General features: G+C 39.6%; 1 protein-coding gene across 1 annotated transcript in view; it reads left to right on the top strand.

Moving 5' to 3' along the window:
- LOC126382805 (pituitary adenylate cyclase-activating polypeptide type I receptor-like) overlaps window positions 1–12,876 on the top strand; it is a 34,872-nt gene continuing 21,996 nt past the window's right edge. Inside the window, exons 1-2 of the mRNA XM_050032887.1 lie at window positions 1–214; window positions 908–1,016. Of these exons, the coding sequence (XP_049888844.1) occupies window positions 128–214; window positions 908–1,016 (196 nt within the window). The 5' untranslated portion in view covers window positions 1–127. The remainder of the gene's footprint in view (window positions 215–907; window positions 1,017–12,876) is intronic.

Below are 12,876 nucleotides of genomic sequence, written 5' to 3'. Positions count from 1 at the left end.
ATTTGCACACTGAGGCAATAAGGAAGAAGTCGGTCTTTAAGAGGCTCCAGAGGAATAAACAACCTGGATTTGCACTCACATCATCATCATCATCATCATCATCCGATGAGGGAAGACAGATAAGAAAATGGAAGTGTATTGTAAGGCGCTGCCGGGACCACAGGAGAAATTCATACTCCTCATCTTGTATCTTCATCTGTGGTACAGGCCTATAGTAAGTATTTATTCTTTCATCATTTGTGGGACAAAACACTTTTATTAATGAAGTGATTAAAAGTGCAGCAGAAGTTTGCTGCATTTTAATTTGCTAATTAGGAAAGCAGATACTCAATTATAGCCTAATGACATCTTTATTGCGACGCTATTATCGTTATTATCCTCCGTCCTTGTCTCGCTCTTTGGAGCACGCGCCACACACTTGGACAGCCAATGTCCTCATTAAGCCGCAGGCGCTTAATTAGTGGTTATGAAGGCTCGTGACCTACATCCATCACCACCTGTCTGGTATCAATCAAAGGCAAATAAACAGCAGGGACAACACGGGTAAGAAAAAGGGCCCCAGATGTGCAGGGTTTTAGTGTGCATCTGCAAAACGCATTATCCTAGGGCCAAAATGTCAACTTAAAGAGCTTTAATTGGCAGGGGAATTAAAGATGTTCAAATTTGGATATCTTCTGAAAGGATTTCCTGACAAAGTTGGACACATAAAAACTGATTTCTTGAAAAATAAACCCCGCGCAAGATAAGAAGTTATCTGTCCAGAAAGGTGTGTCTGTTGATGTTTGTTTAATAGACCGTTTCCATGTTTTTACTCCATCTCTCACCCGAACAAACAAGCAAAGAGCATCAGCTTGTGGTGCGTGTGTCTGCTTCAGGCTGGATAACTTAAGTTGTCTCGTATTTCCAGGCTGAAGCAATTCATCCGGACTGCGCCATCATCTCACAGCACCTCAGGGCTCGGGAGGTTTGCAGCCAGACGAGGAGGAGCGAAGCGCAAAACCAGAGCGACCACAGCGGTGGGTTCATGTGTGATGCTGCTGCTGCGGCTGCTGCGGCTGCTGCTTTGTGTTCCTTTGAGAGAGAAGTGGTGAAGCTTGGCGCACTGCGAGAGGATTTTAATAGAAAGGAGTGTGGGCTAAACTAAAAAAGGAGGAAGAGTTTTGAGCAGCACATTATAGCCCAAACACCCAGGAAGGAAAAGAATGTGGGTTTAAACTTTTTGTATGATGTTGTATCTGCCAGTTTGTCTTCTAGCTTGTGGCATTGTGAGCATTTGCAGCTTAATTCATGCGATGACCCACTGCTGACCCTCATGACTGAGCACATCCATGGGACATTAAGACTTAATGTGATCATTAACCTGGCTGACAGAGGTCAACTCACAGTCAAAATATTCTAACTTCTAATATTCTAACAGAAACACCAGTCGTCTTTGACTTTAGTGGCACTTAAAGGTCCAGTGTGTTCGATTTAGGGGCATCTTCCGGTGAGGCTGCAGAACAGAGACTTCTGTGTCTCAAGTGTGTAGAGAAATTACAGTGGCTGATGCAAAGACATGAAAATGCAAATGACCCATTTTAGAGCCAGTGTTTGATTTGTCTGTTCTGGGCTACATCATTGTTGACACCATGGAAGTAGACCAGGGGTCTCATTCATAAAACAATGAGTGGGATCCATACTGAAAATGTATGCACGGACAAAAGCCAAAAATGGTTTGTGCCAAAAAAATATTCCACAATTTCTACAGTCAGGCTTCCACCTCACCATCTGTAAGCATGGGTCAAAGTTTCTCCCATCAGTCTGTTTTTATAGATCAAGTGACGTACAGGCCTTGTTTTGCGCATATGCAGTGTGTATAAATTAGACCCCACCCCAATAGGAAAGCTGCTCAGCCTGCTTTCAATTTTTCCTAGTGGTCACTTGTGGCATTGCAGCCAAAAAAAATCCGCTGTGGCCCAAAAAGCCTACCCATGGGTCACCACTATAAAAGAGACATCAGGGAAACTGTTGACAAAGCACCTCCAACTACAAATAAGGTTAATCATGACTCTTTATATTATGAATTTTTGATCCATGGAGGTTTTACTTTCCTGGAGCTCAGAAAAGTGATTTAAAAATTCATGACATCCCTTAATGTAAAGTCTGCTACACTACTGCGCATATTCAGTGGGCTGCATAACCTGGAATTAAACCTGGAAGCTAGAAACTCTGTATGGTGTATGCACCAGGCATCATCTTGGGGTTCGGTATCTAATTATAATTATACATGAAGAGGAATGCTCAATATAACGATAACACAATGCAACACACATGTATTCTTATTTTCAGGTGTTTGTAAACTAATAAAAACAAAGCTATGAATGCTATAAACTATTTCTGCCAGTAGAAGCCTCTAAATCCTACACACCGAACTTTTAAATCTCAATGATTTCCCCTTTGGTTTCAGAGCAATAATCTGTTTTATTGGCATTGTTCCTGGACTCCTACAAGACAGTGGGGCTGCAACCAGTGATGTAATGTCTATAATAAGGAAGGGAAAATTCTCTGTTAAAACGCCCAAGGTGACGTCTTCAAACTGTTTTAAAACCCCAATTATTTATTGAACTATCATTTACGTCAAAGAAAACCAGCCAGTCCTCACATTTGGGCAGCTGGAGCCAGTGAATGTTTGACATATTTGCTTGAAAAAGGCCTAAAAAGATCCATTGATTATGGTGATTATTTAACCAAAATGACAGGAGTCAAAATCTTTAAATATATTAGGTGTGGATATTCATCTAACTTCTAATGGCAGACTAGCAAAGTTTTACATGCAGCGCCAGTGTATTGGAGGTGGATCAGTGGGTGGTGAAAGGCTAACTGCCTTTAACTGCAATAGAAATAGCAGCAGGAAAAGACTTGATGTGTATAAAAAGAAAATTTTACCTAACAGATAAAGCGCAATGCAACACATTGCAACACATGTTTAAATATGGCCATAATTTCTGTATGACACGTTATTTCCACACACAGAAAACTCCAGCATCTCTTAAAGCATGCACATGTTGTAGCTGAACTGATAACATGAACACATTTTTGGACGGAGTGAGACTCTGATGTTAGATAAGATAAAAATAAACGATCCCATGCTGGAAAATTACACTGTCATATCAAAAAGGAGTGCAAAACAGATGCTTATAGATAAGACAAGTAAGTGTAGTGTGTATTTAGTGCAGTGGAGTATTAGTGCAGTAGTCCAGTATTTTCATTTTATGCTACTTTATACCTCCACTCCACTACATTTCAGTGGCTTTTTTAAAATACTTTATCCTCCTTTACATCATCCATCCATCCTTAAAAACACATGATCTTATGAAATCTGATGCATTGTTTTAAACAGCAAACAAAACAGTTAAAATTAGCCACAGCTCAAACAACTGCAACTACATCAAAGCAGTGCGTACATATTTATGCATAAATAATAATATAATGTTATGCAGAACAAGTGATGATGGGGTGCGCATTCAAACACGCAGGATCCAGGGAGCTGTTTCAACATTTTATTGCAGATAAGGTAGTTGAACAGTTCAATAGTGGTTGTTGGATGATTTTTTCTATAACAAGGAATATGAAAAGACAATGTTATAATGTCACAATGTTAGACAGTAAATTAGACATCACTTAACTTACATCATCAATGCATCCACCACAGTATTACTCTTGTTTCTTCTCGTAACAACAATTTAAACGTAGAACAGTGAACACAAAACAAACTGTTAACTATTAGTAATACATACATGATTAATAAAGTAAAACCTTATAAAAGTGAAAAGTCCATATGCACTTACATCGGTCCTCTCTTTGTTCTACCTGGCAAAAAGAGAGTCACAGGCTTGAGGGGTGGAGTTTTATAATCTAGAGGGAGTGGTCTCGTCAGGAGTGCAGGTGATGCAGGTGGGGTGGAGGGTGGATCCAGTCTGAGTTCTGAAGAATGAGTACTTTTACTTTTAGTGCTATAGATTTTGTTGCTACTACTTATGTACTCTTAAAAGTAATATTTTAGAGGAAGAACTTTTACTTGTAATTGAGTATTTTTATGCTGTGCTATTGCTTCTTTTACTTAAAGTTACACGGTGCAACAATATAAAGACTGATACGAAAGTAACCCCTCTCCAATCATCACATATGACTCACTCTCAGTGTGTGGTGGCGTAGAGACTCTTCCCTTTTGACTATTTTCTTTTAATTTTCTGTGTAAGGGAGGTTGTGTCTTAAAAACGAGGTTATTGCACCCAACTGCGTGACACCCCTTCCTTATGTGGGATCACTTAAGTTTCTTATTTTATTTTGAAAAGACTGAGAATACAGAGACTGACTCAAATCTGTAATGTGCATGGACACGATGTTATTACACCATGTAATCTTCATTACACTGACACCTGTTCTTGCTCCTGGTGAGGCTTCACCTGCTTGCCCTCCCGATCTGACTTGTTGACTTTATTACATACTAATGAACCTGGCATCTCCCAGAGGGCCGCACTGCGTGTTTCCATATCGAGCTGCGTCACTGAAGCCGAGCTCTTCTCCACTTCATCAGAAGCTGCCCCAGAACAACAACACTCTGGCAACTCCCCTCGGTGAGAGTGATGAACTTTAACGTTTCTAATTTGATCTTAATTTCCCCTGAAGACTGCGAACGCTGCAGCAACACAACACTTTGGTGCAAAGTTGTCATGCGCTGCTCATTATGCAGATAAATGTCTGCTGAAGAATTTCACTGTCAAAGTAGGTGTGTTTGTGTGTCCATCAGTATGACGCCAACCATGCAGGTGACATGTGATCATGCAGAGTTAGAGAGTCACGCTGAGTTGAAATGTCACCTTTGTGAAATGATGTCACTCATCACCAATGACTGACTCCTGGTGGTAATGAGCCCAAGTAGACGTCATGTGCTGCGTACCGCTGTGAAACCTGTTGCCATTGGCCAAAAATCAGCCACTTACTGTCGTCATCCTTGATGCAGTGGCTTTGCTTTAGGGTTGCAGCTAACAGTTATCAGTTTACCTGTTGATTCTTTTTTAAATTAATCTTTCAGTACATACAAAGTCAATTAAAAAGGTAAGAAAAAAATCTGCAGAAGTTTTGAGAGCTTGTTTGTCTGTCCAACAGTCCAAAACTCAAAGATATTCACTTATAATGGCATCAAAGAGAGAAAAACAGAAAAGTGTCACGTTTGAGATCCTGGAACAGCAAATATCTGGGGGTTTTTTTGAGCCAAGCGGTGTGGCTCTGCGGATAGAAATCTTGATTTGTTGGTCAGTCAGTCCACCACTTTGGTCCACACTGACATAACTCAGTAACTGTTGGATGAATTGACATAAAATTTGGTCCAGACATTCGTTACCTCCTCAAAATTAATTGCTGTAATTTAGTTTATCCTCTGACTTTTCATATAGTGCCATCATCATTGAGTCAGTATTTTAATTTGTCCAATACCTGCAACACATTCCCATCAGCCTCAGCTGCAATTTGTGTTTAGTGTGTGTTTGTGTTTAGAATGCTAACATGCTAAACTAAGATGGTGAACATGGTAAACGTTATACCTGCACATCAGCGTGTTAGAATGCAGACATAAGCATTTAGTTCAAAGCAGGGCTGGATGTAGACTATGATCTGATCTGACTGGCTTTTTTGATTTTGTAATATAACAACCCAAAGACTGAATAATGCAGCAACTTATAATATAACTTAATATAATCTTAACATAATCACATAGATAATCTATAAATAAATAAATAAAAACAGAACAGGAAACGGAGAAACAGCCCTTGTGTATGGATTTAGTTGAAAGAGGGTGATAGAGAGGGAAAAAACAACTATAACAAACATGTCTGACACATGACAGTCAGTTCAATTCTTATTTGGGAGCAGGCTACTATATTGTAGACTCTGTCTCCAGAAATGTTAGGAAACCACCCCAAATCTTTTAAACTCAGACTTTCCCTTCAGGTTGTTCATCTCTACATTGGATGGCTGTACATTTCTTGGCTGTGATAAAAGCTGGTCTAATAAATCTGAGCTTGTTTAACTGAGTTTTATCATAGCTGTGTCACCCATTAGGGTTACACTTAGTTTTGCAGGGATGGTTATCCCTGTGATGTTGTTAAGCACACTGAGCATAGAGGTCCATTATGAATTTAGGCAAAGGCAGACCCAGTTTTACAATTCAGGCAGAACAGGGAGTACTGAGGCTTTATCTGTGCTGCCTATCAGGGGTATAGTATATTCTACGAACAAGACTGTATTGTGTAATTTAAGGTCAAGTGTTAAAAGTGAACTACCAGTGACTACCAGTACACAGTGCTTCCCATTTCACCTCTTCAAAATTACTCTCAAGGTCTTCTTCCCGTTTTCACAACTAACCTATGGTTTATAAAGATTCCTGACTAAGTATCAGATATAAACCCTTTTGCAGATGGTGACATTTTACATTAACCTGCCCTATGTACAGTTTATAATAAAGTATAACTATCTTTTGATTAACAAATTGACTAATCCACTAACTGTTTCAGCCCTACAGAAGCTTGATTATGTGTTAATTTTGTAATTCATCAACGTTCAAGTAAGATAAAAATGCTGAAGGTTTACATGGATTTTTCACAGCTACACATAGACATGTTTTGGCTTGGAAATAGACTGAATGCAAAGCTGTTTTAATGGGGCATAAAAATTTAAATCCCAATAAAACATTAAATCCCACTGAGAAGTCAATTGGATGCATGCTGCTTAATAAATTAATTGAGAATTGATATGCCAGATGTAGTTCAAGGGTGTCCAAACTTTTTTGAATGGGGGCCAGATTAGATAATGTCAAAGTACCTGGAGGCCAGCTGCTTTTTGGGTTATTGTAAACAAAAAATCCCATGAAAATGAGACAAAACGCAACAGTTTCATCTTCCACTGAAAATGTATTCAGCTTTTCAACACTCCTGACATTGGCAGCCGTGGTTGTCGACTTTACACTGCATTCTTTGTTTGTTTGCTTGTTTACTATCTCCTGCCTACAAGCTATGATGGTCCTGCTGTCATGAGGTGTATGGAGGAAACAAAGTTGATTAACCAATGTTAGGGGGGAGTACATACAGTATATTTTGAAAGACAAGGTGAAGGCCGTTTAAAAGGTGTCGGCGGGCTACAATCGGACCCCAGGCCGGACTTTGGACATGCCTGATGTAATTCTTCTCTCAGCGGTGCTCTGGAAACACTCAAAGTAATTTCAAATGTCATTGTTAATCCTAAATGAGGTGATACTCGAGTGGCTTAATGTATAGCTTCCTCCAGAGCTGCCTGTTGATGAAGAGCCAAGAATAGAGCCCTGCTCAGTGGGAGACAAAACCTCATGATTGATCTGAAAGGAAATCTAGTAGTAGTCATCAACCTCTTGACTTGAGTGTTAATTGTGAACTCTGACAGTTCATCAAGGAACATTATGTTGTCCTCCACGTGATAGTTAAAACCCCCCTCTTGTGATTAAGCACAAACACTAAGATGTCTGTCACAGTGTAACATTATTTCCGTAATTCATGTTTTTTTGCTGCACTCATGGTGGCTTTTGTTACAAGTGTTTCTCTTAACATAGGTCATATGATCGTGCCTCTTTCTTTCTTTTCCTCCTAATCTCAGGCTAAAAATGAAATCTCTTCATAATCAGCACATCGCAGTTGTCACATCACTCTCAGTGTCTGTATGACTCACAACTAGAGATCTGAATTTAAGCATCTCGGAGTGGGAACTCCCTTTTGGGAATATTATTCCACCACTTGACAGTCAGTAAAACTTTCATTCAGACTTGCAAGCCAGCTATTCTGTAAAAGCAATCCAACAAACAGCTTGAAGTAAACAACCTCAACTTTGGTTCAGACACAGTCTAAAAGAGCTGACCTGTACAGAAGATTTGTGTCTACAACAGCATTTTCAGAAAGTTTCCTGAAACATCTGTGTAAATAGAAACACCAAAACAATAAGAAACAAAGTGAAGAGTCAAGAGCTCTGTGAGGCAGCTAACATCGACATGATCACACAGTGCAGGCTGTTCTCATAAACTGTTTGTACGCATACCTACGAAAAGCAATGCATCACAATTTGTGTATAACCCATAAAATATTAATATAACCCACACAAATCGGGAAGGCTGCAATCACGTGACTGGATTAAAGAAGGAAGTAGGCTACTATAAAGAGTAAAAGTCTGCATAATGAGGTAGATCGGGGTGGTTGATTGGTCAAACAAACACAGGGCTTTCCCCCAGGAGACCAGTGTTTGTGTCCTATGAGTTATTTTAAGGTACGTTGTCATGTTTCTTTAACCCTAACATATGTAACTGTGCTTTCCGAATCCCAACCTATGTAACTTTACATTTAGTACTTAATGTGACAACGCCATTCATGGGGTGCAATATATGGGGATAACATTTTCACATCATCTCTCCGGGATGACATTCATACCTTGTACACATAAAAAGTATGTAAGTAACAAATGAAAAAAAGAAAGAAATTTAAACCTTATTTACTTTCTCATCTTCGCACAGCTGGCTAATTGCTGAGTGAAGTTACACAAATTGTGGGACACAGACCCCTCTGATGTCAGGTGGAGGGGGTGGGGGGATATTTAGCATGTGTAATGTTTACTATTTTCACCACCCTAATTTGCATGTTAGCATGCTAATATTTGCTAAAATTATATCAAACGCAAAGCACAGCTGAGGCTGATGGGAATGCTTTTGAATAGTTTTGAAGGTATTCAGTCATAAACCAAAGTATAGGGATAATTTCACCAGATGATGGCACTAAATTAAAAGTCTAATAAGATTCTTCAGGAGGGGAATTTGAATACATGCAGCATATCTCATGGCAATCCGTCCACTAGTTGTTTCAGTCTGGACCAGACTATTGGACTAACTAATCAACGGACCCACAGGCCAACATTGCCAAAAAGTTAAATCATCACTGAGCCTGTTTCATCCTGGTATTAACATGCATCCCAGGCAATCAGATCACAGATAGACAGCGCTAAATACAAGTGTAAACAACCACCAAGAAGCATATGTTCACTTAAACAGCATGCTGAGGTGGTCTGGGACCCATTTGACCACATTTTTTTGTAGTGTAAATGCTAATATGTCTTTATACGTCCCCGACAAGGACTACAATATCGTTAATGTGGGACATCGTTTTGCCCAATGGAGGAAGACGTGTTAAATTCTGCTGACAGCGATATCTCCAGCCCTACCAGCATAGCCGCTAACGTGACCAGCAAGCATTCTAGTGAGCAGGTAGCGAGGGTGTGGACATAAAAACTATGCTTACTATACATCTGACTTTTTAGCATAAGTGACGAAGGCATTAACGAAATCTGACCACAAGTGGTCTGCTTGAGATGCTTAATAGACACAAGAGTGAAAGGCGATGTGTCTCGGTTGTCCACTTTTATTTGGATTACAGGAATGCATGTTAACACCAGGTGTAAACAGGTACATATTCTACGTCCTTTATTTTTTTCAGGCAGAGTAGATGGTTACGACCATAAACAAAGACCACAGCAATAGAGTTATATATTGCAATTAGTTTATTACATATGACAGATGATGAGGATGAGGGTCGAGGGAGGCAAGGATGAGGTCCTAGGGGAGTAGGAGAGTGGATTGAGGGATTTGGAATGAAGGGATGAGGGATAGGTAGGTAGGTTTATTTTGACAACAATTAAAAAACATACATGAGTAACTGCAGATCAGTTTCATATACATTAATTAAAAATCGTCGAGGATTAAAATACACAATAAAGCCCAAAGGCTTATTTCCATTGTGGTCCTCGATGACACTAAAAGCTGGCAATTGTGTCAATGACAGGCAAGAGTGGCATAGTTAAAAACAAACAACCCCCTAAAACCATGTAGGATGAAGGGATGATGGTTGCAGGGTGGGCGAATAAGGGCATGTAAGAGAGGGCAAGGAAGGAAAGTGGGGTGGGGAGGGATGATGGGAGAAATCAGGGTTGCAGTCTGGTGTAGACTGAAGGGGGGAGGGCGGGATGGCACCAGGGAAGTTGAGACAGAGTGGGGGAGTCGTCTTTTCGCCTGCTCCGCCACGGATAGAGCCCCCTGGTGATTCCTGTATTCTGTGTAGAGAGACAGAGAAAAAGGAGAGATAACAGCATAAAGAAAAGACAAACAGTGGATAAGGATGTGAGAACAGACTCAAAAGGGAAGGAAACTTTGAAGGTGTGCTTATATACTTTTAGTGCGGAAATGGATGAGATCGAGGCATGGTCTTTGTATCCGAACCTAATTCAATATTGCTAATGTCAAACAACAAATTGGAAGACAAACCATCCGAAACTAACTGGCACAGGCTGCACTTCAAGACACCCACATCCATCATTTTCTGTGTGAGCCCACATACTGTCATTATGTCAGGATATGCTGTCCTAATGTGTCAGTGTGCATCAACTCTCCAGAGAAGCAGATATTTTTCCTGCCTCTGTCATGTCTGTCCAGAGCAGTGGTGTAGTGGAGGGTATACTCAGGTATACTGCGTATACCCACTTCTTTTTCTATCCAGTGACATATACCCACCTATCAGCAAAACAGCCATTGTAACATATAGGAGAGTATGCCCACTTCCTCATCGGTAACCTACCTATCTACCTAGTAGTACACCCACCTCATCAACTACCACTACACCACTGGTCCAGAGCATGGTGTGTGTGTGCTTCAGGTGTCAGCTGATGGCAAATAATGCAGCACTACTGTACATGACATAACATCAGACCTTTTTGATGTAGCAACAACTTTCTAACTTTTAATGACTTCATCTGCTGGGTAGTTTTATAAGCAACACCGGAAGTTCAGTAATTAAATCAGGTCTTCAGCTTTTCTGTTTTCAAATGCCATCAGCTCTGCAGCTGAGCTTGGTCTGTACAAACAACATCGCTGTTTGGTTTTGTTTGTTCCGCCCATAAATGTGCCACCGCCTGTGCCATAAAAACTGAAATACCACATAAAAGCTGTTTCCTTTCTTAAATAGACGCCTTGTGTTTTTCCAGTAGGATTAAACCTATCTGTGTAAACCTGAAGACGATCCTCCCGCATACAATTTGCTTAAGAGGATGCTTCCCTTCTCACCAAATCTAAAATTTATAGGCCACAACATCCAATTCTGGCATTAAGAAACCACAGTGTTGGAGAATAAAATCTCTTAATCCTTGATACCAATTACTTCAGCACAGTTGTTTAATCACTTTATAAAGACACTGTACCTCTTCCTTTAAACCCCAGCAGAGAGTTTAACAGCAAGATTGCAACCACATCCTTTATTTTAAAGCCTGTACTTTACTGCCTGTCTTAATCGTCTTATCCACAATGGATTGTAGATGCACTTGACAGGGGGGTGATTTGAAAAGCATTGTTTTTTGGATGTGATTAATTGTGGCTTAGTGTGGATGAAAGCCAACAGCAGAGGAGGAAAAATGCATCTTTATATTTAGCTGGCTTAGTGTACCTGGAGTTTCAAATTAGCCCTTTAAATATGACAGGGATCAACCTTGTACACAGCAGATACTTGACTTATATCAAAAAGAAAAGGTGATATTCAATTCAAGTTTTCTTGTAAGCCAGTGTGAATGGTCAAGAAACTGATAGATTATGTATGTGCTTCAATTTCTTCTTTAACATCTCCAAATGTTTTCTGTTAAACTTGTCTATTAGGTTACAAACTTTCCAAGACAGCAAGATCTGTTTTTCCAAAAAATGACTTTTGTGGTGTGTAAATATTTTATGCTTTAATTTCACACTGCTTTGGTTCCCCCAAGACAAATCATTTATTTTCTAAGATATGATATAGCATCCGTGTTGTTTTCTGAGACAAGCAGAAACACAATTTGTCAAGTTTTTATTTTTTGGTGCACACTGAAGCCAAGCTGAGCCAAGTAGAATTTAATGAGAGATGTGTCCAAGCGAAACAGTTAGTGCTACTTACAATAATAGCTTTCTTTATTTATATATCACTTGCCATACAAATAGCTGAATAATAAACCGAAGACAGATGCAAAAGTTCGAAAAACATTTAAAAAACTGAGTAAAGTAGTTAAAAACTAGAGAAGTATTCGCTGAAGAAAATGACTGGGTACATTGTGGACTGACTGTTGATGCTGATTGGCACACCTTCTGGGTAACTTTTAAACACCAATTTACCTGCATGTGTTCGCTGAGTTTTGGAAGCAGTGGAAATCAATGGGTTTAAAACACATTTGCATTACAGGCTTTAATGCCAAACAAATGTTACACACATGATTAAACTGAACATGCAGCCATAATCAGCATACAGATGCTTTGCCATAAATACAATGGGACTGTATGGATCTCCATAGATATTAATGCATTAGGCCATATAACTCATGATGATCACAAACTGTAAGTGATGAGCTTTCGTACATTCAAACACTGAACATTAACACATGTATTTGACATATGTATTAGTGGAGTTTGGAATGTATACAATAGCAGACATATACAATTCATGTCTATTTCTTACTTGGATTACTTTTGAAACTTAATAAATGCAGGCTAATCATCATCATCAATAAGAACAATTAAATGCAGCAATCTACAGTGCAAAGAATCACATTTGACACATAAATTGTTTTAGTAGCGTTAAACCTACCCAGTCAACATTTTTATGTTGACCATGTGGTTCATAAATGTGTTGAAAAATGGGCCACATATGGGATTGTCCATGGGTTCCATAATGCCTCCATGCCAATTGCCCACATGGGTGGGTTTACCCAAGTGGGCTGCGCATGGGTTATGCTACAGCTACCTGGGAACTGAGTGGGTAAAATGGG

The sequence above is a fragment of the Epinephelus moara genome, chromosome 21 (genome assembly GCF_006386435.1).
Source record: "Epinephelus moara isolate mb chromosome 21, YSFRI_EMoa_1.0, whole genome shotgun sequence".
NCBI classification, from domain to species: domain Eukaryota; kingdom Metazoa; phylum Chordata; class Actinopteri; order Perciformes; family Serranidae; genus Epinephelus; species Epinephelus moara.
The sequence above is the reverse complement of the archived record's forward strand: the minus strand, read 5'-3'. Positions and strand labels throughout refer to the sequence as shown.